This window comes from Dendronephthya gigantea, unplaced genomic scaffold (genome assembly GCF_004324835.1).
Source record: "Dendronephthya gigantea isolate DGI-Jeju-01 unplaced genomic scaffold, DenGig_1.0 000012F, whole genome shotgun sequence".
Lineage (NCBI taxonomy): Eukaryota > Metazoa > Cnidaria > Anthozoa > Malacalcyonacea > Nephtheidae > Dendronephthya > Dendronephthya gigantea.
Genome location: NW_021163022.1, coordinates 904,115 through 931,942, shown reverse-complemented (window position 1 = coordinate 931,942; position 27,828 = coordinate 904,115). Strand labels below are relative to the sequence as shown.

The 27,828-nt window shown below is 37.7% G+C and overlaps 1 protein-coding gene across 2 annotated transcripts; it reads right to left on the bottom strand.

Annotated features, from left to right (window-relative positions):
* Nucleotides 1-27,828, bottom strand: LOC114518890 (collagen alpha-1(I) chain-like). Of its 2 annotated transcripts, XM_028538920.1 has the most exons (73): nt 27,594-27,828; nt 24,938-24,972; nt 24,371-24,637; nt 23,407-23,475; nt 23,142-23,186; nt 22,914-22,994; nt 22,766-22,828; nt 22,532-22,594; nt 22,392-22,445; nt 22,155-22,208; nt 20,805-20,858; nt 20,361-20,414; nt 19,152-19,205; nt 18,963-19,007; nt 18,717-18,770; nt 18,221-18,265; nt 18,074-18,127; nt 17,696-17,740; nt 17,375-17,428; nt 17,229-17,273; nt 16,809-16,862; nt 16,448-16,492; nt 16,162-16,215; nt 15,482-15,535; nt 15,288-15,341; nt 14,962-15,015; nt 14,754-14,807; nt 14,171-14,215; nt 13,466-13,519; nt 12,928-12,972; nt 12,742-12,849; nt 12,492-12,554; nt 12,260-12,313; nt 11,800-11,853; nt 11,208-11,252; nt 10,958-11,002; nt 10,817-10,870; nt 10,327-10,380; nt 10,003-10,056; nt 9,860-9,913; nt 9,620-9,673; nt 9,230-9,283; nt 9,074-9,127; nt 8,933-8,986; nt 8,496-8,549; nt 7,984-8,037; nt 7,783-7,836; nt 7,646-7,699; nt 7,200-7,253; nt 6,906-6,959; nt 6,556-6,609; nt 5,953-6,006; nt 5,721-5,774; nt 5,577-5,633; nt 5,210-5,275; nt 4,438-4,491; nt 4,159-4,203; nt 3,969-4,022; nt 3,724-3,777; nt 3,567-3,617; nt 3,407-3,460; nt 3,268-3,321; nt 3,016-3,033; nt 2,760-2,777; nt 2,615-2,632; nt 2,495-2,512; nt 2,309-2,335; nt 2,113-2,172; nt 1,735-1,876; nt 1,449-1,555; nt 1,321-1,377; nt 916-1,116; nt 1-449 (listed from the first exon to the last, which is right to left on the bottom strand). In XM_028538920.1, exons 1-73 carry the CDS (start codon nt 27,664-27,666, stop codon nt 306-308), a joined length of 4,407 nt encoding a protein of 1,468 aa, XP_028394721.1. In that variant the 5' UTR covers nt 27,667-27,828; the 3' UTR covers nt 1-305. The 2 variants fall into 2 exon arrangements, with proteins under 2 accessions (XP_028394721.1, XP_028394722.1); XM_028538921.1 differs by lacking the exons at nt 18,963-19,007; nt 19,152-19,205; nt 20,361-20,414; ... (9 more) ...; nt 24,938-24,972; nt 27,594-27,828 and having other exon boundaries at nt 18,725-18,764.

Genomic DNA, 27,828 nt, shown 5'->3' with positions numbered 1-27,828 from the left:
TCAATGTCATTTATCTATTTATTATCTGAAAAAAGTCACTGATATTAAAGCTATTGACCTAGTTTGGACGTCAATTTAGAAAATACACAATATACTAATGAATACATCATACTTGATATTTTTTATCAATCGCTAATGGCTTATTATGCATTTAATCTACAATAGCAAACATAAAAATAAGCAAAACAACAAGAGTTTAAAATGCTGAAAATGCTGTCATTTTACATTAACTGTTATTAACACTTGGGAATGTTACAACTTCCAACCCGTTTCTCTCCGTTTTCCCTTTTTAATATTAATGATTGTCATCTAAAGCAGACGGGGCCGACTTCTAACCGTGTATAAAAGGAGTCTGAGCTCGAAAGCGAGAAATCAGTGATGGGAAGAAGTTCAAACCTCCGTACTGTGACATCAATAACGCCTCTGCCTTGTGGCTCGGTTGAATTAACCTGGAGAAAAAAGGTGGATACTGTTCTCATTCTTGTACGCAGTGACATCTCAGGTAATCGGACATCGTGGTTACATTTATTTCTGAGCTAACCCGATCATATTGAGCGAGTTCTAGTCAATACAAAGGACTTTCAACAAAATAATTAAGGTTTAAACAGGTTTAGAAGATTTTTTAGAGAAGTAAGCCACCGGGCTGGTTCTTCAAAAGTCGGTTAGCTTAACCCTGGGTTAAAGCAAATCTTTACATTAATTTTTTTATTTTTCTTTATTACAAAGTTGAATATATTTTTCATAGATATTTTCTGGACCAATTGAAGGTTTTAAAACAAGAAGTGGTTTAGAAGCACATAAACTAAAACACTGGAATAAAATTTAACCCAGGGTTAGCGCTAGCATGGCTTTGAACAACTGGCCTCAGAGCATGCGCGGAAGGAAAAGGCAATGACTAATATTGATTGGACGTACCTTACAATCGGTACGAATATCGAGTCTTGGTTGTCGAGACTCTCGGGGTATTTCTCTGCCGTTGATTCCACGAATTGTGATGACATTTTCCAAGCCAGTGCTACTGGAGCCTTTTATGCAGGAATATTCCAACTTTTGTGTGGCGATCTTAGTTAGCGCTTGGAGAAACCTTAGTTGACCGGCATTTCCGCCATATTTTATCTTGAAAAATGAAAAAAAACCCCGCTAAATATCCAAATGAAAAAGCTCTATCATTATACGCGTGAAGAAGGAAATGATCCATATTACTTCTGTCTCGGTCGTTTCTTAATCCGGGCATTTATTTGATGCGATATTAGCCCTGTGATTCAATTGAGGAAAAGAGGAAAATTGAATATTGAACCTGGTGGAAGAATAGATGCTGACCTTATATTCCGTATGATTTTTTTGATTTTGGAGATTTCCACTTGATCGAATGGAACTCTGCAAGACAAAACTTGATTAAGATCAGGTATCTCCTGGATTGAAAATTCTAACCAATTACTCCTACTTACTGTTTTGTCGACAGATTCTACACACGTTTCTCCATCATTATCAAAATCACAAAAGACTGCAAAAGCATCCTCGACAGAGCCTTGGTTCGGATCGATCCAGTAAATGCCTGAAAGAACAATAAGGTCAGCTGTATATAGGCAAACCAAAAGCATTCTCAGGTTTTATGGTGGGAAACTCGAAATCAACTCGGTAACAGAAATGAATGTTTGCTGCATGCATGTGTCTGGTATGACGATGACGTTTCATGAAACCCACAAAAATTGTGATCAACTTTCATATTATTACCATTCATCAGGTTTTTGTTTTGCGAGTACGTCATCAGATCTCTACAACTTCGAGCTGGACGATCCTGTTCTCCTGTGGCATGACGTAGCTTAGTGTATTCCTCTTGAGCTTCCTCAAGTTGAGAGTGGATTATGTCCATGACCTAATGAATTATTAACGAAATTCCTTGTGGTATAAACAGTGGATTTGCTAGAAGCAGAAGGATAATATCGGTATTGTGTATCTTCCTATGTCAGAGACACAGAACTACTCAAAATTCTATATACTCAAAATTATTTACCATTAAAAACTTCAACAGTGATATACCTAGATCTAGTAAAGGTTTCGAGACAATATATATTAAGTGACAATTAATAATAATATATGAAGTCGACTCACAATTGGTGGAGGACCATCGCCACTGGTATAATTTGAGAAACTTTCACTCCATCCAAAACCCTAGAAATACGATAGCAAGATTGTCAATTGCAAGGAAACCCTGATGAAAATATAAAAATATACATATACTTATATACATATATTGTTTTCATGGTATTTTCAATATTTGTAATCTATTTATCACTTCAAGCTGTACCTGTTTTCCGGGAGGACCTGGCGGGCCCTAGAGGTGAAAAGTTAATATTAGTTTAGTTCAGTTCAGAACTACTGTGTAGAGAAGGATATTCGATACAAAAATCGATTAAATGTAATGATTTTTAAAACTGGATTAAAGAAATGAATGAAATATAAAAATCTATGCTGTGAACTGTTATATACTTACAGGAAGTCCTTGGTCGCCCTGTCAGGTGAAAAGATGAATAAATTAATGCTCTTTTCAAATAAAAATCATAATCTGCAAACATCAAGTGGGTTAAACAACGCGATAAAAATATATATCTACCTTCTCTCCTTGTGGACCCTTAAGTAAAAAAGGGTAAGAATATATCTCAGTAAATATTTGTGTAAGAATGGTCTGTATATCGTACACCTAGCCTATATACAAATAGCCTTCCTACCGCAAATCTAAAACTAATATGAATTCATACCTGTGGCCCTCGCTCTCCCTACAAGGGGAAAATAATATTTTAGTGCGGGGTGATCATTATGCAAAAAAGCTTTCAGCATTTAAAGCGTTTTTTCTCAGTAAATAGCAAGATTCAGTGGGGTAAAATACCGCCATAGAATAGCATAATGTAGACTTTTATTACGACTCAATGCATGTTTTTTGTTCAATTATTGTTCTCTATATAAATAATAAAAAGTATAGAGTGATAAATGAGTTTATGACCGAGACCACAGTACCTGTAACCCAAGACCACCCTATACGGATGAAGAAAGAAAATTAACTGAGCAAAAGTTCACAAGTAGGTCTATATACTCGCATTTCCTAGTGTAAAACTCTCTCTTTAATACGGTCAAAAAGATACAAAAACAGTCTATCCAATTAAGGGGTATGACTCTTTGTGAACCACGATATATTAATATATGCCTCAAAAACGAAATTTTAAATATACATTTCAATAATTTTCATAATCACGTTTATCTACTACTCACGGGGTCTCCTTGGGGACCAGCATTGCCTGGTGGTCCATCGCTTCCTTTAACTCCCTATGTAGAGAAGTCAACATTAGTTGAAAGCAAAGAAGAATCGAAAAAAGATTCCTTGCTGTCATATTGAAAATATAATACTCACCACTTCACCCTTTGGACCGCTTGGGCCGGCATCTCCGGGTTCACCCTTTATACCCTAGATAGAAAATTGATTCACCATTCTGTTCGTTACAAGCTTGGTTTTCATCTTGACGTGGTTGCCGTGAACAAGTCATTTTCAAAACCATAAGAATCAGAATTACCTTTAATCCTGGCGCACCTGTGCCAGGTGGTCCTGGATCCCCCCGATCACCCTGATATGGAAGAAATGATGAACTTTTTTCAAATGTGCTACATTTTATGAGGGAAATAGCTATGATTTTTGTCAGGCTCTATAATGTTTCAACGTGAACGAACTACCTTTTCTCCATCGCTGGCTGCAGGTCCTGGCGGACCTCTTTTCCCAGGAAATCCCTACAAAATCGACAATTTTATTCATTCAGGAGAGTTCTTTATTATTTTGATAATTTTACAAAATTTTACGGGCATGACTTGAACATCTGATTGGTTGCTTGCGATAACGTTAGACGTTACATAATGCCATTAATGTTTGATTTTCTCTGGTAAGGTTGAACGTTCTTTCTATGCAAAAAACGTTTTCCTACCTTCAAACCTGGGTCACCGGGCTGACCCTCCGTGCCTCTTTCACCATCGTCACCCTAAGAAAGAGACTTTCTCTATCAGAGTAAGGTCCCACATTTGTCTCGGTTTGAGAAATATGGATATTATTTGGAAACATGGAAACAAAATGGATATATATTTATAAAATTTATCCAATATTTATAGATATATAACCTTTTCGCCAGGCGCACCAGCTTTTCCTTTGGGGCCTGGTGGACCCTGTAGAAACATCAAAATTATTCAAAATAAAAATTATGTATAAGCATATGTTTGACAATCATAGTTTATCACATAATATTCACGAAAATAGCAAGGTATGGCACGATAGGAAACCGTCGTAGTTTTAAGATTACAAAAAAAAAATTTAGAGCCAACTTCTAAAGAACCGACTTATGGTTTGACACGTCAAAAAGAATATATCTATCTATCTGGAAGAAGTATCTACAATCATACCCGTGGTCCAGGTGTCCCAGATGTCCCTGGAGGACCCGTAGCTCCTCTTTCTCCCTGGTGATGATATAAAATAAAGACGAGAATAACATTCAGTAGCTTTCATCATGAATAGTTAAAAGACTATCCATAGATAGTTAAAAGACAAGTTGAAGTGAATTTATTATCCATACTTTTATGTATGCATTTATTCTCAACCTGATCCTAAGTTGAATAAATATAATCCACTATTATAAGAACCATTGAAGTGTGTAACTATAGCGAAAACCAGTGCCATTTAAGTGTACACGTTTCGCGGGGTTGTGTCTCCCTTACACTTTAGAAAATTAAACAAAATGTACTAACTTCATCACGAGGTAAAAATAAGAGAATAAAAAAGCATATGAAGATGTTGCAGGACACATTCTTGATTCTTCCGCAGATTTTTTCCCAAAACCACGACACATAGGCCAATCTCGTTATGTGTTTCTATTAGAATATTGCAATGCAGCCTGCAGAGGATTGACCTGGCAGAGTTTAGGGTTTCCAATATTAACAAAGTTCCTAATCCCCGTGCGTTTTTCACGATTTCATTGTCGTCTCCATTAGCTCTCTTCTTTTAAGTGTACAGCACTGGCAAGTAACTCGACTGAGCGGTGTTTGATGAAAACAGTATCGACGATTAGAAAAGTCACGACTTTTAACAGTGTATCGGCTGACGAGCGCAAATTTGAAACACTGAGCGATATCGAAAGAGTTTATCGACTATAGCAAATAATACGCTTCAACTACGAACCTTTTCGCCTTTCATTGCTCCTGTATTCCCGACATTACCCGGAGGTCCTGGTGCACCATCTTCTCCCTTAAATAGCAAATTATTCCAGCGGTAAAGTTTTTAATTATAATTAAGGCAAAAAGTACATAGCTAATAGGTGATAAAACATGCATTTCTGATGAAGATATGAATAAAAATTCAAACAAATTATTTTCGCATCTGAGGTTTAGTCTCACCAAGTGCAACAACGTAATTATTGTCATCCTAGGGGAAACATGCAGTTTGGAAAGCATGTGGTAAGTGACAACCTTGCACCAAAATTTGATAAAATGACGATATTCTGCTACTATTCCATGTAAAATTTCAAGCAGGTATACCCAACTCTTACCCGCAACCCCTTTGGTCCAGCCACGTTGTTTTTTTCTCCCTTATCCCCCGGAGCTCCCTGTGAAAGAACAACACGCCAGCATATAATTAGATTGTTATGGTTGGTTAAAGGGATGTGTGGTGTACGCTATGCATGTGTACTCACTGGATCACCCGGTCCTCCCTTTTCACCGTTTACACCATCTCTACCCTTTCTACCCTGTAAGAAAACATTTAGTATTCAACTAGACTGTTTATAGATACAACAACGCACTCATTTCGTGGGAATTTACTACTAACTCCTCAGACGGGGCTTAGAACGTTTAGAACGTGGAAACGGGTTTTCGTCCATTTTAGTATTTTTCTGGGATTTTACAACCTCTTGGTTTCTTACTTACAGGTGCACCTTTTTTCCCAGTTGATCCCTGAAGTCCTTGAGGTCCCGGAATACCCTAAAAAATAGCCTCGATCTTTTTATCTTTCTCCCATGTGGAATGAAAGAAACCATTGATAGAAATCAGAACAGAATTACATGCTTCACAATAAATTGAAGGCGAGCTTCGTGGGTGCTAATTTAAAAGCCTATTTAGGCTACATGATAAGTTGTATGCAATCATTCTTCAGGGTGGAATTTGAAGTGTTATAGTTTATCATTAAATGAGATTGAACATTAAGTTGAACATTCGCTCGCATTTGTGTCGGTTTAATCAATAATAATAAAACATCACGTGTTTTTATTATCCAAGATTTCATGCACATCTCTGCTGCCTTGAGATGTTGACGTCACGCCATTGCTGTGTGACGTCACATACACGTCACAAATGAAATACGACTACAACGATTTTACTCATCGCTATTAGCCAATCAATCTGTGAATTTTCTTTAATAAATTATCACACACCAATGTAATTTCGCGTAAGTCGATCACTGGATACCAATCGTGCATAGCTGTGTGCAATATTTCAGAATATGTGTGAGAAGTTATACAATAATCGATATACCTTTTTCCCTTGACCACCTCTTTTTCCTTTGATCCCTTTTCCTCCAGGTGAACCCTAAAAGAATTAATGTAGCAACCAAATTAATAGTCTTTTTTTAGTTTTACTTTAATAGCGACTGGGGTACTTCGGGGGAGGTGAGGGGAGGTTTAACTGTGCCCTTATATTTAATCTGTTCAATGTATCTCTAGCAGGAGAGGCATTACCAACTGCATTAGCTATAATTCTCTACTCGCTTATGTTGTTGCTAACATTTCTGACCACTTTTGGAGAAGATAAACCCAACAAAAGACAACGAGTAAAAATCAGATCTACTACAAAACCACTATCTGTATGCTAAACAAACCACTTACTGGTTTCCCTGCAACACCTTGGTCTCCTTTCTTTCCCTCCTTACCCGTATCGCCCTGAAAAACATACATAAATACGTGTGTAATCTGACATTAGACAAATATATTATGAAAATGAGATATGGGGTGAACTAATCTTAATGCTTGTTAATAGATAATGGGCCCTTATTTTGTCACCAAGTGTCGGCAATGTCCTCGAGAAGGACGCAGTCTTATTATGAGTGATATCTGTGTCCACGTTTCGAATTAGAAATAATGAAATGGTTAAGACAAATTTCGATACATATAAATACGAACCGGTATTCCTGGTTCACCTCGCAGTCCACTATCGCCTTTGACACCAGGCTCTCCCTACGTGAGAAGAACGCACTTGATTATTGGCCTTTTCCCAAAAAACGCCAAGAAAGAGCATATTAGTTCACCAAAATACGTAATTTTATAGGCTGTTGTAAAAAAACACTAGAATGCCACAGGCTTAGCCTGGGTCCAATCTAAAGCAAGAAGCTCTTTAGAGGGGTTGGAATCTTCCCGTGAGTAAATGAATATGCGATTATGCTATGTCCTTCATTTTGAGAGTGATTTTTTTTAACAACTTCTAACAAATTTAGTAATCACTACTCAACAATCAAGATGTTGCTTTCAGTGGCTCGCACTCCATATTTACTACACCTTTACGACAGGTTCGTCCTTCTTTTAAAAATGTATATACAGTAAGCGTGAATTAGCGTGAATGTCCCTTATACCTTTTGACCCGTTTGACCTGGTCGACCAAAAGGTCCATTGTCACCTTTTACTCCCTAAAATATGCAAAAAAAACAAAAATACAAAATTGAGTTGAAAAGAAGAATTTCTCTGTGAACATTACATCATGACCGTTTACCTTCCTTCCTTTGAGACCTTGATTTCCTTTTAGTGATATTGGCGCCCCATCACCCTGGAAAACATGATTTCTAAGGTGATTTTTTTATCCAAAGTGAAGATAATATAAAAGAGACGTATTGCGCTTTGGAGATAAACATTTCGATAAAATTTACAAATGATAGGAACCAAACGAAACAGTTTGTCAGCTTTTTATAATTACCATCTCTCCTTCAGGGCCTTTCTGTCCCTTAGGGCCAAGTGTACCACTGATACCCTAAATTTCAATGATTTTTGAGATCATCTCAATGCACAATGACGTATCAAGCCGTGACGCCTGCAGGGAATTCTGGGTTTAGTAGTTAAGGCGAAAAATTCAAACTTCAAAATTTCCCGCCTTTACTACTAAGACCAGAATTCCCTCCAGGTGTCACGGCTTGTTACGTCATTATGCATAAGGTCTATTGGTTCTAGAGTTAATTCACCGCACACCATCGTCGTATGACATGATAACAATATATTATTAGAACATTTATCAAATATTTACCCCAGTAGTAAGAGTAAATTGTGATAAATACGGAAATACGGGTGCAATCAGAGTCTATTATTTTGTATAAACCTTAAGAAATTTTCTCTGCGTATTATTCGAGGGTATCAATGTAGAAGGCCAAATAGTGATGCGTTATCCTTGGAATGCACCTAAGGCGCTATTCAAGCCTCAAATTATCCACTTACTGGACTACCAGGTGGCCCTGCTTCTCCACGAAATCCGAATGGTCCTCGATCACCCTAAAATAAAAACAGATTATTATGAGCATCGCACGAGAGTTGGTTATGGGGGTTATTTCGACAACTTGCATGAAACACATTGTCACAAATACATGCTTTATGAATGTTTACTTCCAATGCGTGCTTCTATAGACACAATGTGATTTTCGCACTAAGATCTGCTTATTGTCACCCTCAGTATCATGACACAGTCGAGTTAAACTGCCTACGACTATAATTCCGACTTATACAGTCAGTCCATTAGGGGGGGGGGGCATTGAAGTGATGGTTGCAACATTTGCGCATGCCCAAATCCCTGCTTATGTATAAAGTAAATAAAAAAGAAGAAAAATTAAAATGGCAATCCTGGCGCATCTGCATTTTGGAATAAAAATGCCACCCACCTTCTCACCGGGCACTCCAGCTCTTCCAGGTGGACCAGTGCGCCCTGGTCGTCCCTACAAAACAATGTACATATAATATTCTATTTACAAAATAAAGTTCAGGGAAAATCACGAGAGTGTGAGAATAAAAGAAGATCTCACCATCCCCCCTGGATATCCCCTCGGACCAGGCTTCCCTCTACGACCAACTTTTCCCTGAGAAAAGAAAAAGGCTAGCATAAAATATTGACTGGTACAGTTTAAGTAAAATGGTTATCAATTATTCTTGTGTAAACCATGTGGTAGGCCTCTGGTCACCTGCACTCCTCTTTTTCCAGCTCTGCCATTTAATCCCGGTGGACCAGCTTCACCCTAATAAATAAATGTGAATAATTTATATTTTCAACAAAAAGCCAGTTATCGATAAAATATACTAATTACTAAGGGCGTTGTCGTTACAGCTTTAGTTCATGCATGATGGAAGTCCAAATCACTCCAAACCCTATTTTTGATGCACTGTCAGCAAAAAACAACGTCTATCTGTGAGCAGTTGCAAAAAGAAGTGTTTTTTATACGAAAAATAGACAGATACAAATGTGGAACTAAATCGGTTGTTTTTAGGTTATCATGTACTACCCTAGATCTATTTTCCCATTGTTTTAAGGCAAAGTCAAATCTTTATTTTGAATGTAAATAATGCTAATGTACCTTAGCCCCTTTTTTCCCTGAATTTCCGCGGCTTCCCGGCTGACCTGGCAAACCCTATATGATAACAAAGGTATGAAAAGAATTTGATAATTGATCGAGTTGTTTCAATGAATAGAAACTCTGACGTGATTGAATTGGTCATTTCAATTGAAACCACATCTTGCCAAGACGTCATATGAGGGGGCAATTTGGGTCACGCTATTAAAACTCAAGATGCATTCTAAAAGTGTTTTAACTAACGTCTTTTCCGGGCTTGCCATCCCTGTTTCGAACTCCCTTAACTCCTTGTTCGCCCTAAAAAAATTTAACTTTCTTTAATAGAGTCAGAAAAGCTTCAAAGCTTTAGGTGATCTGAAGTTATCTACAAAACTTAAAAGACATACCGTCTCCCCCCGTTTTCCCTTTGGTCCTCTTGGACCTCTTGGTCCAATTTTTCCCTAGAATGAAAAAGGTAATAAAAGTTACTGAAAAGATGAGATCAGCGGCTGAAAAGACTAGTAACAGGAACCTATAACCTGGTGTAAATTTGACTCTATTAAGTACATTAAAATTTCATTAAAAGACCTACAAGAAGATTATTGTATTAAAAAAGACGTTGACAACATATATACGTTTCTGTATAAAATCCAAAACTTCCACCCCTCTACCACATTACTCTCTAAGAAACCAATAGTTAAGTTGACAAATTAATCATTTTTACACACTACCTTAGGTCCTTGGAATCCTTGGGCACCGTCAGGCCCAGTGTCCCCTTTGATGCCCTAACGACAAAGAAAAAATATTCGCTCAAGAATAATTTGACCACGATAAGACATGAAATATGAAGCAAACGGGTGTCGTTAATATCAAGCACATCTATGGGGTTTAGGGTTATGGTTGAGATCTCAAACTTTTGGTAAGGTATGAAATATGACAGACGCAGTTTGTCGTTCATCACAGACACGAAAATTCAGCATTTGAGAATTTTAGCAACGCGACGGTCGATGGCTGGTAATACGAGCCAGTAAAAAAATAATAAAATGCCGCGTGGAAGTTTTACGCTTCTCCTCGCGCCTTTTAGGAAGACCAACCTTGGATTTTACGCGACCAGCTGCAAGCCTTCGATTAGCGTTGCATCATATATCGCTGTTACCAAATTATAAGCTTGAACACTGAATTGGACCTTTTGTGATACGAGTTAGATTAAATAGGTCATACCTTAAACCCGCCCATTCCTGATGAGCCTTCCTTCCCTTTCGCTCCTTTCAAACCCTGTTAGCAATAAAAATTGATAAGAAAGAAGTTTTATACGAGTCCTGTTTCACGTAAACCCAATACTTTTAAATGAATGATACTCACTGTAAAACCAGTTACACCTTTTATCCCTCGGGAACCTCGACCACCCTAAATATCCGCATTAACGTCGATAATGTGCATGTACAGTAGAGACAGGAGCAAGTCGTAACTCCTGGGGTATAACTCGAGTGGGCAAACAAAATTTACCATCTTGTGAAAGGCTTATGATCTCTTTTGGGATTTTAGGAACTTTACTGTGTTGTCTGAAGTAATAATTAACATTGAAGTAGAATTGCTTATGAAATATACTCACCTTTATTCCTGCCTCACCGGGTGCCCCACGTGGGCCTATGTCACCCTAAAATGTAACCACTAATTAAACAAAAACAGGCTTATATGTCATACACAGTCTTCAAAGTCTCGAATTCCAAATTTTAAAAAAACTTCAAATTTTTATTCCGTTAACTTTCCCCGCGCCTTCTTAGCTGGTGGCCCGGGGTTAATTCCACCCCTTCCACAACTCCCCTCGGCATGGGTGGATCCAGCACTAGTGCACTCATTTGCATGACACAAGAAAACTGCTCAAAATAGCCATATTGTTTTGTAATGCAAATTAGTGCACTAGTGCTGGATCCATCCCTGCCCCTCGGATACTATTGTGATAATTCTAGCCCTGTGCTTTATTTTCCTTGAAATCGTCTGGCTTGTCTAAAAAACATAGTGCCATTCTTTCAACGTAGATTGGTCACAAGAAAAGTTATAACGCCACTAAGCGGACTAAACATAACGCCTGTCGAAGGCGTTTTCTTGTAGCTTTAGTGAGTTGCAGCTATAATTTTAATGAGAGAATATTTGAGAAGCTACTGCGTTGCCACCTGGTCACCTTGGGACGACATTATATTTACCTTTATTCCATCAGGGCCTGCCCTTCCTTTTACACCCTCTGCTCCTTTCACACCCTGTACGAAATTACGAGGCAATATCAGTTTCACCTGCTCTAAGTGTGTCACAGTAGTCAGTGCGTCTTAGAAGTGTAGGGATCATTAAAATTTGCCAGTAGCCCTGATACTTATATTTTCCTAACATTAATGTTCTTCGTGCAAAGGTATGAAGCATTCATTTTCTCTATAACTATTAATAAAGACGTGGAGATAGCTACTTTGATCAATCGAGAATTGGCACAAGACTAGCAAACTAATTTTAATCAGCCAAAAGTTAAGAATTACTCCGCTTTCCATCACCCTCTCCCCCGGGCAACAGATTTACCCTTACTCGAAATATTCTTTATATAATAGTTAATATATTATAATATATTATAACAGTAAATATTCTTAGTGGAAAGCTAAAAATGTTGACGTCACTAACTTCTTTACCATCCTTTCCAGGTTGTCCCTTACTTCCAGGAGGTCCCGCCAAACCCTGGGAAATACAAAGATTGTCTCAAATGCTCAAGAATTTATAATTTTTCACGATAAATGTAGTAAAATCAATCATCGATATCAGTCTAATGGATGCCAAAATGAACGCAACTGAATGAATTACTGAAGCGCAATTTATGCTTAACGTAAGGCATATTTAGAAATGAAGGAATGATTACCGGTGGTCCAATACCGCTAGTTGTTGCTGCGGGTCCTGGAACTCCTTGAGCTCCCGGATCACCCTGCATAAGAATAAATTCAAATAAGTTGCAACAAACATGCTGTGGATTTGTTTCCAACTTTTCTAAAAGATTGTTACCGCTTTGTATTGTTTTAACGTGACATCTGTTTTCTTGGTAATAAATGAACACGAAAATGTGAAGATAATATTTTAAGTTTAAAAATCAAAATTATGTTTGCTTTATTTACCTCAGCCCCAGGTGGTCCTGGTATACCTGGCGGTCCTTGGTTACCTTGTATGCCATCATCACCAGGCGGTCCTGGGAATCCCATGTCACCAGGCTGACCTGGAGCTCCCTGTGCAAAATAATGGATTACTTTGATTGAGTACTGTTGAGGTTGGAAAGGGAAAGAGCATGTGAAAATTGAAGTTACCATAAGTCCAGGAAATCCGGCAAAACCATCAAATCCATCATAACCCTATTTATGAATTATAAAACTAAGTATGCTAAGGAAAGTAGAAAAGAGAATATTAGTCAGGGAAGACCAATGAATGTGCATAAGAACTGTATACCGAATGACCACATTTTCAAATGCGCGAAGTACAACAAAAGCCAAGCAACCATTGTTCTCGTTTGATCAGAAGATGATAATGCACAGTGATTTGAGAAGATATTTCAAATCGTTATTGGACATCTTCTCTCAGGCGTCAACTACAGTGCGATTTCTTTAGTATAGTCTTAGAAAACTGTAAATATTTAAGGAATCTGGAGCTTGCCCATGCAGTTCCAATCATCGTACTACCAAAGTCACCTCTCCTTCCCATTTCAAGAGAATCGTTTTCTGTTCTCCACGACGAAAATTCAGACATTGATCTGAGTGGAAACTCTCATTATCATAATATGGAATTTGATCGCACGAAGCATCGAGATTTACGTTATAAATTGTGAACAATACGTAAACAGTTACCTACACGGCTGCCTTTCTGTCCCGGAGGTCCTGGAACACCCATGTCACCTTTGACACCCTAAGAACACATTTTGTAAAATTTTGTTATTTAATTACAATGCATTCAAGGTCCTAAATGGCTGCATGTTTATTCGTTAGCTGGCCATTCGTTAGTTGTCTTGCCTATTTCAATAGATCCCAAATACGAAATAAGTTACTTCGAAGCAACTAGTGAAGCAATGTATATATACAGTACTGATCAAAAGTATTCAAACACCTCTTTTTGACCCTTACAAAAAAGCATGGTCATACAGAATTTAAAACAGAACCTATTTGAATGACTATACTTATATTATACAGCGTGATATTATACTGTCCCTAGCAGTTTTAGGAATTAACTGGTAACTCCCAAATACATTTATCACCAAAGACGTGGCATCTAGCACTACTTTTTCAAAATTCAATTATGATCGTATTAACTTGATTGTTAGAACTGTTTCTCTTTGATTCTATTCCAGAATGTTGGCTGTTATTTTCAAAATAATCAGGTGTTTTAGTGCAACAAACAGTTTTTAGGTGCGTAAATTCTTAAATGAGCATTAAAATCACTAAATATTCAAAACCCGACAACTTTGGTCTTTTTGCATGTTTTTAAGTAGATATACGCATTTTTATGAGGTCTGTAAAAACGGTGTTTGAATACTTTTGATCAGCAATGTATTTTACTTACATCCAAGCCTGTTTCTCCATTCGCACCTGGGGGGCCATCAGGACCCTGTATACGGTGATAATATACAATTGCGTCAAATAAATAGAGATTTTATAAAATTTCTTTGTAACAGACTCGTTCCAAGTTTTGGAAAAAACAGTCAAAATATTATTACTTTTTATCGGAGGATTGATTAACAATTTTTCCTTAAATTTCGTTGACCCTAAGCGTCCATAACGACATTTTCCCTCAGTTTTCAAGTCGTCTTCAAAGTCCATGTCCTCTAAAATCTAGCTTATAACCTGTCTATTTAACTCTACGCCCAAACCACGAGTAATTGGATTTCTATGAAAACACGATTAAACCTTATTGGATCAGCTTGGATAAGGTCTGTTAAGCCAACCACCACCTTGGAACTTATCAAGGAAGCTGGTGGATAATTTTTTTTCGTTGAATGTTGCAGTATTGATGTTAGTTATATAACTTTATTCAACTCGTGCATTTTACTTCGAAAAATCAACACTTCATGTGCAGTATCGTTTTATAAAAGTCAAAACAAAATTTTTTTCGGATTAAAACATCACGAGACTAGGTAAATACATACATCATCACCTTTGAACCCTTTTCTTCCTGGTCTTCCCCGAGGCCCTGTAAATCCCTATCAGACGTAAAATAAAATCAGAATCATATTTCTGTTTGCGTTTCCGTCTACGATAATTCGAACTGGGCGAACTGAAAATAATTCAGTCCACGTTCAGGCAGCTTTTGGGAGCAAGTAAATTTTTGTATACATGAAGTAAATATTTTATTACCCTCTCTCCTCTTGGTCCGCGCATGCCTCGTTCGCCAGGCTCACCCAACCCCCCCTACAAGAAGAAAATACACGTCAGTCTAAGTGCAAATAAATAGTTCAATAACTGTTGTTTTTTTTATAAATATTTGCTGACAAATTACACAAAAATATATATGTAGTAGTTTAAAATTATAATGGTGTAATATGTTAATATGTGCTTGGTTTTGGGTATTGGAATTACATTCCAGACGTTCTGAAATTTGCGGAATTTTTAGGAAAAAACGTATGCAAAATTAAAACTCTAATCTCGCGGTCTCGCTCTTTTTCTTGTGTTCATTTAGTTACCTTTGGTCCAGGAAATCCTTTGAGACCAGGTTCACCAGGCAACCCCCTCAGACCCTGAATATATTGTGACGTGAATATAAAATCAACATGTTTTTTTATTATCATTTAGGGCAATACTTGACATGCTTCGAAAAGCCTCAATGAGGAAAAATAATTAAAATTCATCATCATCATAATAATGCTCAGATACGCACATGACTTCCAACTTTTCCTGGACTGCCGTTCACACCTGGTAAACCTGGAGGACCCTACGATACGAACAGAAAAAATGATATATTATTCAATTTCTAAAAGAAAAATTATTACATAAAAATAAAACCTTAGCGGTGTATGTACTAAAATAGATTGTTTTTGGTTTCTGAAGGGTCTAAAATCAACACTATAGGTTTACTGCACCCACCTCAACTAGTCACGTTTTCCGGTGGACTCGACCATGCTCAAATAAGCCGTTTTCCGGCGGACTCGAACATGGTCGAATTAGTCATTTTCCGGCTAATTCGACCATGGTCGAGTCCGCCGGAAAACGGCTTATTCGACCATGGTCGAGTCTGGCGGAAAATGGCGTATTCGACCATGGTCGAGTCCGCCGGAAATTGGCGCATTCGCGACCATGGTCGAATAAGCTGTTTTCCCACGGACTCGACAATGGTCGAATACGCCGTTTTCCGGCGGACTCGACCATCGTTGAATAAGCCGTTTTCCGGCGGACTCAACCATGGTTGAATACGCCGTTTTTTAGTTACCAGTAAATAAACACATCAACCACCATGCAGTTTTCTGGTACAACTTGCACTCAGCCATGTTCAAAATGACCAGCAACATGCAGAAACCGAAGCATTGATATAGCGTAACGGTTGAATTCCTATTGACATACCGTTGAACCTCGAACTCCTTTAATCCCCTTTTGTCCATCTTTTCCTCGAAATCCCTGTAATGAAAAGTAAAGGTTTGAATTTAGTGCTTTTATATACCGTGGAAACTCGATACTGAAGGAAACAAATCGTAAAGAATTACGTTAAAAATTGAGATATTTCTCTAATTACTAAGATTTCACTTTTGGATATTGAACAACATGAGCACGCTTGGTGTCAGAGAGACAGTAACATGTGGGCAAAATTTTATCTTTCTATGGAGTCAAAAGACGAACCAGATGCACCCACCTGATCCCCAGCCAAACCACTTTTCCCTGCTTCTCCTGAAATACCCTAAATGTACAAAAGAAATTGTAAGAATTTTGTATTTATTATTTGCATTTGCAAGTGTAATATTTTTGCTTCTTCGAGAAAAGATTTTGCGTATATTTTCTGAAATTCACTCGAAAATTCTTATAAAAAGCACAAATAAAATTAATGAAACAATTACAAATATGTGATGTCTTGGTGAATGTAGCTAGCACTTGTTTCACTGCATGTGAATAGTGGAGTTGCATGTATACCGAGCTGGAACGCCAAATATCGTACAATAGATACAAGAAAAGACGTTCTACAAGTTTCTCTTCTTCAAAATTCAGACACGACGTACCGCATTTCCCATAGGGCCAGGACGACCTCGTTCCCCTGGTTCACCTGGTGGTCCCTGCAATATGAAAAAATAAGCAGATTAATTGCGGGGAATCAGGGGCCGGTTGTATCAAGTCCGTTTAGCTTAAACGGTGGTTAAGTTCAAAATAGAAAGCAAGTCCATCGTTTTATTCAAGAAGCAAACTAAATGTTTTTAACCTTAATACAAAGATACTGTTTACAACTAAATATTCAGTGCATAATATTCAAGTTGACTCATTCAAGAGAGATGTAAGAGTGTTATCTAATTTTGACTTCTCCACCGTTTAAGCTAAACTGGCTTGATACAACCGGCCCCAGCAGAATAAGAAGCAGTGCCAACAATTATAAGCAAGTGTTACACTAATGACATTAAAGCCGTAAATGTGAACTATGATCACACCTCTTCTCCTTTTGCCCCCTGTGGTCCATCATATCCTGGTAATCCCTAAATGTCCACAAGTAGAACCATTATTATTAGGTATTACAGAAACACCAATGTACAAATGTATACGTATGAACACGTATACAACAAAACAAAAATTCCACCTGTTTTCCGGGGTCTCCAAGAGCTCCGTCTGGACCGGGAGGACCAGGTGCACCCTAATTTAAAAAGGAATTTTCAACGAGTTCTTATTTTACTCTATTCAAATCAATGTAATTAATAAGTCTAGCTGCAAACATCGTACTTCTACTGTAGCCTCTTTCAAGCTAAAGGGCTATCATGGTTAGCCAGAGAGCGTTGATAGGAATCCCGTTTGAAATATTGTATATGGAACACCTGTGACACTCTATGGTTTAATTATTTGTTAGCCTTTCTATAAAAATCCTTATTTGTACACGTTGTGTTTACCATAAACATCAACCAACCTTCACACCCTTCCTACCAGGGTCACCAGTAGGACCAATACGCCCCTAAAAATACCAAATATTAGGCCCAATGGTACAGGCGGTTTATAATTACGAAATGCTACCACAAATGTTTAGTGTTTTATCTTATAGACAACTTTACTAAATTTTACTAAAATATTCAAGCTTGCTAATGCAAATATCACCAGTTTGACATCGCAATGCATGATCTATAAAACTATGGTAACAACAAGTTCTGTATCGATCTGTCTCCCCTCCCCCCAATATTTTGGAAAGGAAGCAAGTTCTAAATTATGAAGTTATTTAAAGTTTTGCAATCTTGAACATATAGGAAAATTTCGTGTCATAAAGTACTGCTAGGTAAAATATGAAACAAACCCTTTGGCCCGTTGTTCCAGTGAAGCCTTTTGGGCCTTCAATTCCTTGCTCTCCCTGTTGAAAAGATTCGACGTAGTTTAACGCAGGCTAACGTCTAAATGGCTTAGTGTACATATGATAGTATGAACACATTTAGTACTACATTACCTTACGACCAGCATATCCCGGCATACCTCGCGGACCTTGTGGACCCTATAAGAGAACAATCAAACCTGAATAAACCAGTTCAGGTCACGTAATCATTGTCATTGCAAGCATTTGTTTCATATTTCAGTACAGTAATTGATATTGATATAACTTAGCTCTGATGATTATATCAATACTATAATTGATCAAAAGTTAAGGATTATTTAACAGCTAGGCTGAGTTTCCGCAAACGTTTAGCCCCTTATCAAAATCATAACAAAATCATAAATGATATCTCATCAATATGCCGCGGATATATTGCGAATTCTCGAGGTGCATGTTACTCCACGTTCGAGTTTACGAAGGATTCGACGATTATTTAATACGACTGCATAGATTTAAATTGAATCTCAGAGCCGATAACTCATGTTTTGAAAGACCGTCATTCTTTGGACAAACAGCTCACAAAGCCCTTACTATAGCATGATACACCCAATATTTATCCTGCGTATCCTACCTTTGTACCTCGTTTTCCAGCAGGTCCCCTCATGCCCGGCGATCCACGATCACCCTACATTTAAAAAGGATAAACCATGTTAAACGTCGCATTTTGGCCGCGTCGAATGCAATTCAAACAATAGATAATGAGATGATCATGAAGCTTAATGAGGTTTATCACCATACAACAAATTACCATAAATTACGACGAATGTGAATTTCGACGAATCATGACCAATTATGTCATTCACATTGTCTAACTTACATGTAATCCTTGCGGGCCAGCAGGTCCAGGTAATCCCTTTTCACCCTACAAGCAAAATTAGTATTTATTGATAATGTTAGCCAAAATATAATTATAGTCAAAATACACAGAAATGTTTCACATTTCATCCACGATAAAACAGTGTATTTTTAAGATAAAACTAGGAATAGAATCAGATCAGATGCCAACCTTGGGACCTTCTTCTCCACGCGATCCTGCGTTGCCAGGACGACCTGGTTGACCCTAGAAAATTTCAAATTAACTCAGGTTTGTCTTGAAGTTGTTCAAAGACTGGTTTACATTATGGTACATTGCTTTACAATCTATTGCCTGAGCTCAACGAGGAAGATTTTTCCGACGAAGAAAGCACATATTTTATGCGCCAGTCTACATCGTAGCCGTAGGATGAATGCCGCAATGATTTCGCAATTCATCGACTGTTTGGCCATCAATCATACAGGGTGATCCCTTTCAAATTCAAATTAGGCACATCATTAAACATAAGTTGCCTAAATAACTCATGGGTATTCGAAGCATGTCAAATAAGTAAACATTAATTAATCTAAAACATAAATTGTGCTCCTTTTGGGAGTTATTTGGGGTTATTTTGACTAATCTTGAGAGAAATAATAAGTGTAGAAATTTGCATGGAACTGGACGAGTTTTTAACTGGACAACACACGATGGTTCAACTAACCACTGAACAACGAGTATTTGTTGTAACACAATTTAATACGTGATTGAACCCATTTCGACAGCGGCCTGACATAATTTAGAAACTGTTTCGTGATATGCACAGGCGAAAAACTCATTGTGCTGAAAGAAACGGTTGTCATGTTGAAGGACATGGCGCATAGCTTGTGAACATTTTTTTTATTATAATACGATTTCGCATAACTTGGACTTTAAACGATTTCGCATAAAGGCTAATTTCCACTCCGGAAAACGAGCAGCGGATCGGATCGGATTTTTTTTCCGAGCTGGTCCGATCCATGAAGTGATTTCGGATCAGATAAAAAAAAGTTAAAACTGTTTGAACTTTTTTTTATTCGGTCTCGGACGCTTTCGGATCAATATAAGCCAAAAATTTCAACAGACGGCGCACGCGCGGATTATCTTTCGTTCCGATCCGATCCGATCCGCTGCTCGTTTTCCGGAGTGGAAATTAGCCTTAAGGCATCACTTTTTTTACTCATCCTGTAGAAAACATAATTTATTCCGTCTTTTTTAAAAGACACAATAGATCAGACACGTAGAACATCGCACGGTAAATTACGCGTAGGCTTTACATTTTTTGTAAAACCACTCTGTGGCAGAGGATAGCATAGTCAAAACAAGTATATTAAGACAATCGATAAACTGCTATACCCGCTGGGACGGAGTTTGTTCAAAATATACCTGTTCTCCTGCATCGCCCATTGCACCTCGTGTACCTCTAGGGCCAATATCACCCTGAATATAGAGAAATAAACAATCCTTTGAAGGCAGCGACAAGTTGCTTTTATTCTCATATCAAATGAACAAAACAGAACATTTTACTCGTTTTGGAGGTGAATCAACAACGAAAGACCAGCTGTACTTTGTACAGTTGTACAGTTGTAAAAACTATGTTTGCCTTTTACTCGCTGGTAACAGAACCTGGTTATTTCCTTCCTATAATTAGAACTCAGCCTGTATTCTTCAAAGTTTGTTATTTTTGACTTGCAATCACAATACTGCATGGGCACACTGGAAACTAAGCTCGCCCACGAAAGCCGGCGTTTCAAAAAATTGCCACTGTCAATGGCATACGGTAGTAAATAACTGCCGCGTCGCAAGTCAAGAAATTAAAGTCTTCATTACCGGTTCTCCCCGCATCCCTCTTCCTCCCCGTTCACCATTTGACCCTGGGTCACCCTGAAAATAACATAAAATTAACGCAGTGCAAATTGAAGAGCTAGAAGTCCTGAGTGCATGGGAAACTGTTGGAATAGTCTACTGTTTGAATGCCTTAGCATTATTCAGAACTACAAGTACATATAGAACCAATAGTGGCGTATACACAACGACACAAATTTTATAAATATGAAAGATCTTCACTGGCTTTTTTTATAGCAACGGTATACCGCGCAAACCGAGGAGCAAACAGCTCTAAATTAAAGGCTCAGTTTATGGTATTGATTCCTCGAAATGAGCTTGCACTCATCAAATATATGACATGTGCTGTACGATCGAGCAGTCTGGGAAAGAGGCCTTTGGGACATTTCCTTGCGAATTTGTATGCAAATATCTCGTCTAAATTTGTGGAGTACAAATATACCGAAGCAAACAGAAGTTAGCCTAGTTAATTAACAATAAACGTGTTTATTATAAATGATGAAAACCAAAGCTTTGAAGACACACAGTGACACAGAGCGAATAAAACACAATACAATCGAACGAAGACGTCGGATGGTTATTAAGAAACAATTCAAGGCACTAGAGGAATGTCTACCAAATATCAAAGAAGAAAATGACAAAAGATTGTCTAGAAATTCGATTGTTAAAAAGGCAACTTCTTATATTCAAGAAACGAAAGAAGCAAATGATATTCTCCGAGATAAAAACTCTTCACTCGAAAATGAAAACATTGAGTTAGAAAAGCAAATAATTGATCTCACTAAACGGTCGCCAAGCGAAGAAGCCTCAACGGGAACAATAAGAACTGTGGACTGCATTCTGGAAAATTCAAGTTCGGATGAACCTTTTAGCTTGTTTAATGAAGCTACAAATTTTGACGGGAATATTGCTACAATAATGGTCGAAGAAAATCAAGATATACTGAACTCCTCGCCCGAATTTTGGTCGCTTGGGGACAGGGAAGAACTTGCATAGCAGCAGCTGTACGGTAGATAAGAGCAGAAAGAATAAAAAAACTTTTAAAAGTTGATGTAAAAAGGTTTAAGTAGTATAATATGTAGTGTAGAGTAAAATCTTGAGCATAGTCATGAAATTATAAACAGCACTGTCATATTAATTAACTGATCAGTCTTAAATCGTAATACAGTTGAGTTGACATTTGACATAGCTACTAGTCCTCTCTCACATTTTACCCCGAGATATCAGAAAAAAATCCAGATTTAGCAACGCTGTTTAGAATTAGTTTATACTGCAACTGAAAAGAGCTTGGATGTTGTACACTTACTCCACGAAAAAATAACGCTATCCACTCACCTCAATCCCAGGAAGTCCCATATTTCCCTTAGGTCCTGGCCTTCCAGAAATTCCCTGTAAGGTAAACCGTTTTACTCTTGTAAAGAAAATGCGCTAGCTCAAAGTCTGGCTACAATAACATAGCAGACTGCAAAAATTGGCTATAAAATAAAATGCATGCACTTCAACATCAAGCATTCAATCCGTATATAAATCCAAACCGCTATCCAGTTATATACTGAGATCTTTGTTTCGTACCTGACAGCCTTTCATTCCCTTGCGACCTGCACCACCTGGGAGACCTGGAAATCCCTAAAAAGGACGTTATTAAATGGACGTAAATGGCTTTGAAATAACATTAAAGAAATAACACTTTCATAAACTTACAATACACTTACCCTATTGCCCATTGAGCCTTTTGGACCGGGTGGGCCAGGCGGAGCATGTTTTTGTCTCGCCACCTGTAAGAATTCATGTAAGAATAAATGGACGATCGAATAAATTGAATGATATAGTTTAGGTCTTTTTGTTCAAAAAAAATGTATCGCAAATATTCGCTTAATAGTAATTTCAGTGAGTTAAATAATTTGAGAAAATAGTAGCTATATCTTTTATTCTATAGTATATCTTACCAAACCAGTGCGAATTGACTCGACAAAACGTTCTAGCCATTCTCGAGGCAGTCCATAAGGTACCTTTACGATAAAATGATGCGGATGAACTGATGAAATCTATTATCAGCACTAGCACAATAGTTAAAAAGAAGAACAAAGAACATACATTTCGCAATCGTGCTCCTGGCAATCCTTGAGGGCCCTGTAATCCAGGGAGACCATCCATTCCTGGCTCGCCTTGATTACCCTGAAAGATCATTTACTTTGTGGAGTTTTTGAAACGTTTTACCATAGGACTACATGTAAGACCAAAGATAATAATATATTCCAGCTCATTATCTCTAACCACACGTTGAAAAATAGCGTGGAATATTGACGTATTACAACCACTAACCTCAGCTCCGATTCCCCCAGGTGGTCCAGGATCACCAGGAGGACCCTGAAAAAACATTATGTATACTCAATTAAAGGCATTCCGACCCCGCCCTCGAACCCGGCACGAGACCCTTTTTGAGGTGCGTAAAAAAATACTAATTGAGAGCGCCTTTCCCCCCCTGAAAACTCTACGAAAATATATAGCATATCAGTTCACAATAACATGCATTTTTGTGCATCACTGTCTGATGTGCCGCGATAGGTTGTTTGCAAGTAAAAAATACCTGATCACCGGGTTTTCCCGGTAGTCCAATGATACCAGGCCTGCCAGGATCACCTTTTAAATCGTATTTCTACAAAAAATTGTTCTCCAATGATTAGTTATTAGTTCAAAAAAATGATTCAACAACATGTATATCACTTTCCCGTTATTTGCCGAATTCATATTCGAGACAGGAAACTCGTCTGATGTGAATCCGGTCAGAAACGGGTTTCTCGTCCGAACGTTCCCGTCTAACTTTTCCGTCTGGACACGCTGGTCCAACTTAGCTAAGTTTCTCCCACTCGTGCGGGCTCATGTTGTCAGCGGACAACTTACGCAAAATTGAGAGCAGAGCGTAAAACGAAAAGCTTTTAATTTTTTATGCGAAGACCGCTGGAAAACTGAGCCCTCTTTACCGGGAGAAAATTTGCCGAATATGATCAACGTGGGACGAGAAACTCCTTTTAAATTCGAATTTTTAGACGGAATTAAAATCAGGCTGAAAAAAGGCTGAAAGAAAATGAACAAACTGATTGTTGGTTATCGAAATGATTAGTACGATACCTTTTTAACATTACCCGACCCATCATACGTATAAATTTACCCATCAAGATTGTTTTTTTTAATAACCAAGTAATATGAGTTTCCCGTCCCTAATATGAATTCGGCTTTTAAATGTGTCTGCTATTTCAATAGTAAAATCCATTTCGGACGTTGATCTTTTCATGTGCCGAATAGAAAAAAAACTTAAACTCTGTTCACACCATCCAATTTAGATCTAATTAACTTCTGATGGATGTTTTTTATAGTTTGTTGACTTGCAATGTATATGGACAGCAAATGAACTAAAGACAATGCAGTATAATGCTTTGTAAGGAACAGCCTACATTCCATAGATCAGAAGCGAGTGTGAACAGACTTTTAAACAAAGACTTTGACATGAAAAGTTTGACGTCTGAGACGACAAATAATGAATTGTAACCAACCCCTAACATCTCCCGTTGTTCGAGTGGACTCAGTTCATTGAAATCTTTATAAATAATCTTTCGTCCTTGTATCAGCGGCCACAATCCTTCAGGAATTTCGAATGCTGCTCCCGCAGCTATTTGTATATCGTCTTTCTTGCTTATATTGTAATACAGCTCTTTAGAAACTACTCTACCATCGCTTGGGGATCCTGTATCGTCTAGAAGTTCTTGCAAAGACTCATCTGAAAACACCTCACTGAATATACTTTCATAAAAGCTGGATTCCTACAGAAAGATCAATTATTTTTCTTTACGATAGAAATACAGTTCGTCCTTTGCTTAGGGATGGGAAGCCACAGTAATCGCGCACTTCCCCACAGTTTTCGTCGGAACCCAAAAGTTGAAGTGACGTTCTGACGTTACGAAGTTTTCAATTAATCACCCCACCCCCCCTCTCCTTATTTTAAGCATGGTCAGTTTGTCAGGTCACACTTTTGAGTTGTCCAGAGGTTTCTACAGTCGTCTGATAATTGAAAAAGAAATCAAGGAAAAAAATCAGAATGAATATAACAACCTAGAAGTTACCTCTTGCACTTCTGTCGAAGGTATACTGGACTTATCTGTTAAAAAAAAGGGAAAAAACTAAGATAAGCTAATCGGTGTAATATGTATAATCATAGCTAATTTTAAGAATTTTTTATCACTGCACATATCATCACAATAGTATAGTGGAGAGGGGGGCATGATAAAAATGGTCCTAACTGGAAATTGGTAATTTAAAGATGGGGAATTGTAGGGGTCTGCAGGACCTCCTGCTTTCTGTATTTTTGAGTCCCTATGACTTGATTTCCAGCATTTTGGGGGATAACTGCTTATGAATCCACCTCAGCAGAGTGAAGTCTGTTGAGAAAATACCATTTATCACTGCATCTTTCTTATTTTATCACTGCACATTCTACTTTTTCACTGCAAAAATTGGTGATCACTGCACACTAAAATTAGGAATGTGTATAATATCCATTCGGACTTTTCACGAATAAAATGGTCAAAAACTTGAGGCCAAAATCGTTAAAATAATTATTTACTTTCAAGTTCAACGCGATTGCCAAAAAATAGGTTTTAAAAATAGCACGATGGAGCTTCTAGCCTCTAACCTCTGGTCGTAACGATCATCACTGAGTAAATAATTAGGTATTAATTCAGTGCAATTCGACAATATTCCGTTCTTAATTCGTGCAGGTCGTGCGTGAACGGGCCTATAATTAGGCTATAAAAAAATTTCATTACTGACACTTTGCGCATAATGTGCTAATGCCTTGCGGATTAAGCATGCTGCTGGGTTTGTTATCATTGCGGCAAGTATCGCCGTATAATTAAAGGTATGTTGTTAAACATGGACTAGACTGAACTGAACTGGATTGGGCTAGACTGGAATAAGTTGTGAAACGTGCATAAAGAACACGCACGGGTACAGGGACTGTACTAAATACCGAGGTACGACATTTATACTACCCATAGAAATAATAGACAATAATATCTATTTAAATAATATCTATTATTTCTATGGTACTACCTAACTACGTCCGCCCCTACTAATCTTTGAAATACGAATAAACCCGGATCTGGTTTCAGTGTTCATGTAATAATGGGATTGGCGTGGAGGTCTTTGTGGACTGGAACAATGGCACTAATAGCCACAATACCTTATCCAGCCTATGTCCAAGAACAATACCTTATACAGCCTTAGTTTCTGTAAACCACATAATTGTATGTTAGACTTATTTAGGATACTCTTGGTTTTAGACCGCAAAAAGTATTCTTTATTCTGTTGACGCACTGAGCTACACGTGGGGTATAATCATGTTTGTAGATTAAACATTTGAAGATCTGCCGTATGGTAAACGATCGGTATATTTCTTTAAACACAATCTGCATTTGATGGAAACACTGCAGGACAGTCACATCAGGGTTCAAAATTTTAAAATAGGTCATGACCATTTGTGCGGCATTTCGTCCTGTCTTAAAGTTATTTATTGTTTTAAAGTTATTCACTTAGATTACATATAATACTCTGAACTAAAACCCTTATACAAGCAATTTTGTTTCTTAACAGTGTTAAAAAGTTGAAATGTAACAATCAAACAGTTTGTGATTAATATAATTTTGCATAACATCCTCGTGACGAAATTGCATTGAAGCTCATTTATTTATAATTGATCATTTACATGTCATGGTTCAAAGCCAGCTCAAAACAACACACGAAGTGACAAACGCAGTAGAACTATGCAAAATCGACCAGGGGAGACACCACCTGAAAGTGATTTTTACGATAATAATATCCAACTGTATCACAATTAGCCCTAGATTTTAGAAACCTCAGTCCAATTTTTAAAGGTACCTCCTTAACCTCAGTGGCCCCGTTAGAATACTTGAAATAGAGAAAGCGATGTTATAATCTCGTAATCTATATCAGGTGCGGAGATGCCTGCTTTAAACCAATCTTTTAGGAATTTAAAAGTAAGTGAACTTCATTTTCCTTACAGGAAAAGGTGACGCGCTACATGTATATATGTATAAAACATACTCAACAGTTCAGAGCATACAGAATCAAGTACTACAATACAAAGTGATGAAAGCGATGAAAGTTAGCTCTGTACATGCATTGGATCGAATTCAATTTTCACATCGTGCGCCAACGTGCGTCAATATCTCTATATATTCCCTTTGTGATATTACTCTCCCGATTCAAGATGTGATATGAATCTTAAACCAATGACAATTATGTGTAAATGAATAGGCACTTTGGAAACATTCCGTCTAAGTAGTACGAGTACCGATTGCATGATATTAGATATCGGGCAACCTCGTCGGTCAGCAGACTATATTAAAATTCTAAAATTGCTGTGATAAACAAACGAAATAACAATCGCTCTCTGTCTTGAACCTCACAACGTCAACAATGCCAGATCTCGCCTCATTATACAATATTATTTGATTTTAATTTTTTACGAGATATTAACGCGTAAGTATCTTCTGGTAATAATATGACAAAGCTCTTATTTGCTAATATAGCAGAAATATTAAAGAAATCTTTCCTGTTCGATATGCATGTAATAGAAGACGCGTATCAGTCGATTAGCATAATACACGGCAGTTTTTATGCTACCAGCTTTCTTCAAAATTTAGCACAAGGATAGGCAGTTTGGGCAAGCAATTGTAGTAAATAAAAAAATAAACTCACCTTCCACCGCATATCCGACAGAACAAAATAGCGCGCATAATATGCTAAACAGACACATATAAAGCGCGTCCATAGTACAATCGCCCGGTGTTCGCCAAAGCCCAAAATAATATCCTTTAGCCTTGCATGTGGCGATGTGTTTGCAAATATAATCGGAAACTAGGCGCACGGAGCTGAGTTCGGTAAAACGGCAAAAAATGCCTGCGGTTAGTAAAAGAAGCTTTGATCAAATCAA

Excerpts from the sequence above, each read along its gene's own strand:
- LOC114518890 (XM_028538920.1), bottom strand. The coding sequence starts at position 27,666 with ATGGACGCGCTTTATATGTGTCTGTTTAGCATATTATGCGCGCTATTT. Across the intron at positions 11,253-11,799 it reads CAGGCCCTGATGGAATAAAG|GGTGACATAGGCCCACGTGG; the intron begins GTAAATATAATG and ends GTTACATTTTAG. Across the intron at positions 6,007-6,555 it reads GAGGTGGTCAAGGGAAAAAG|GGTATTCCGGGACCTCAAGG; the intron begins GTATATCGATTA and ends GCTATTTTTTAG.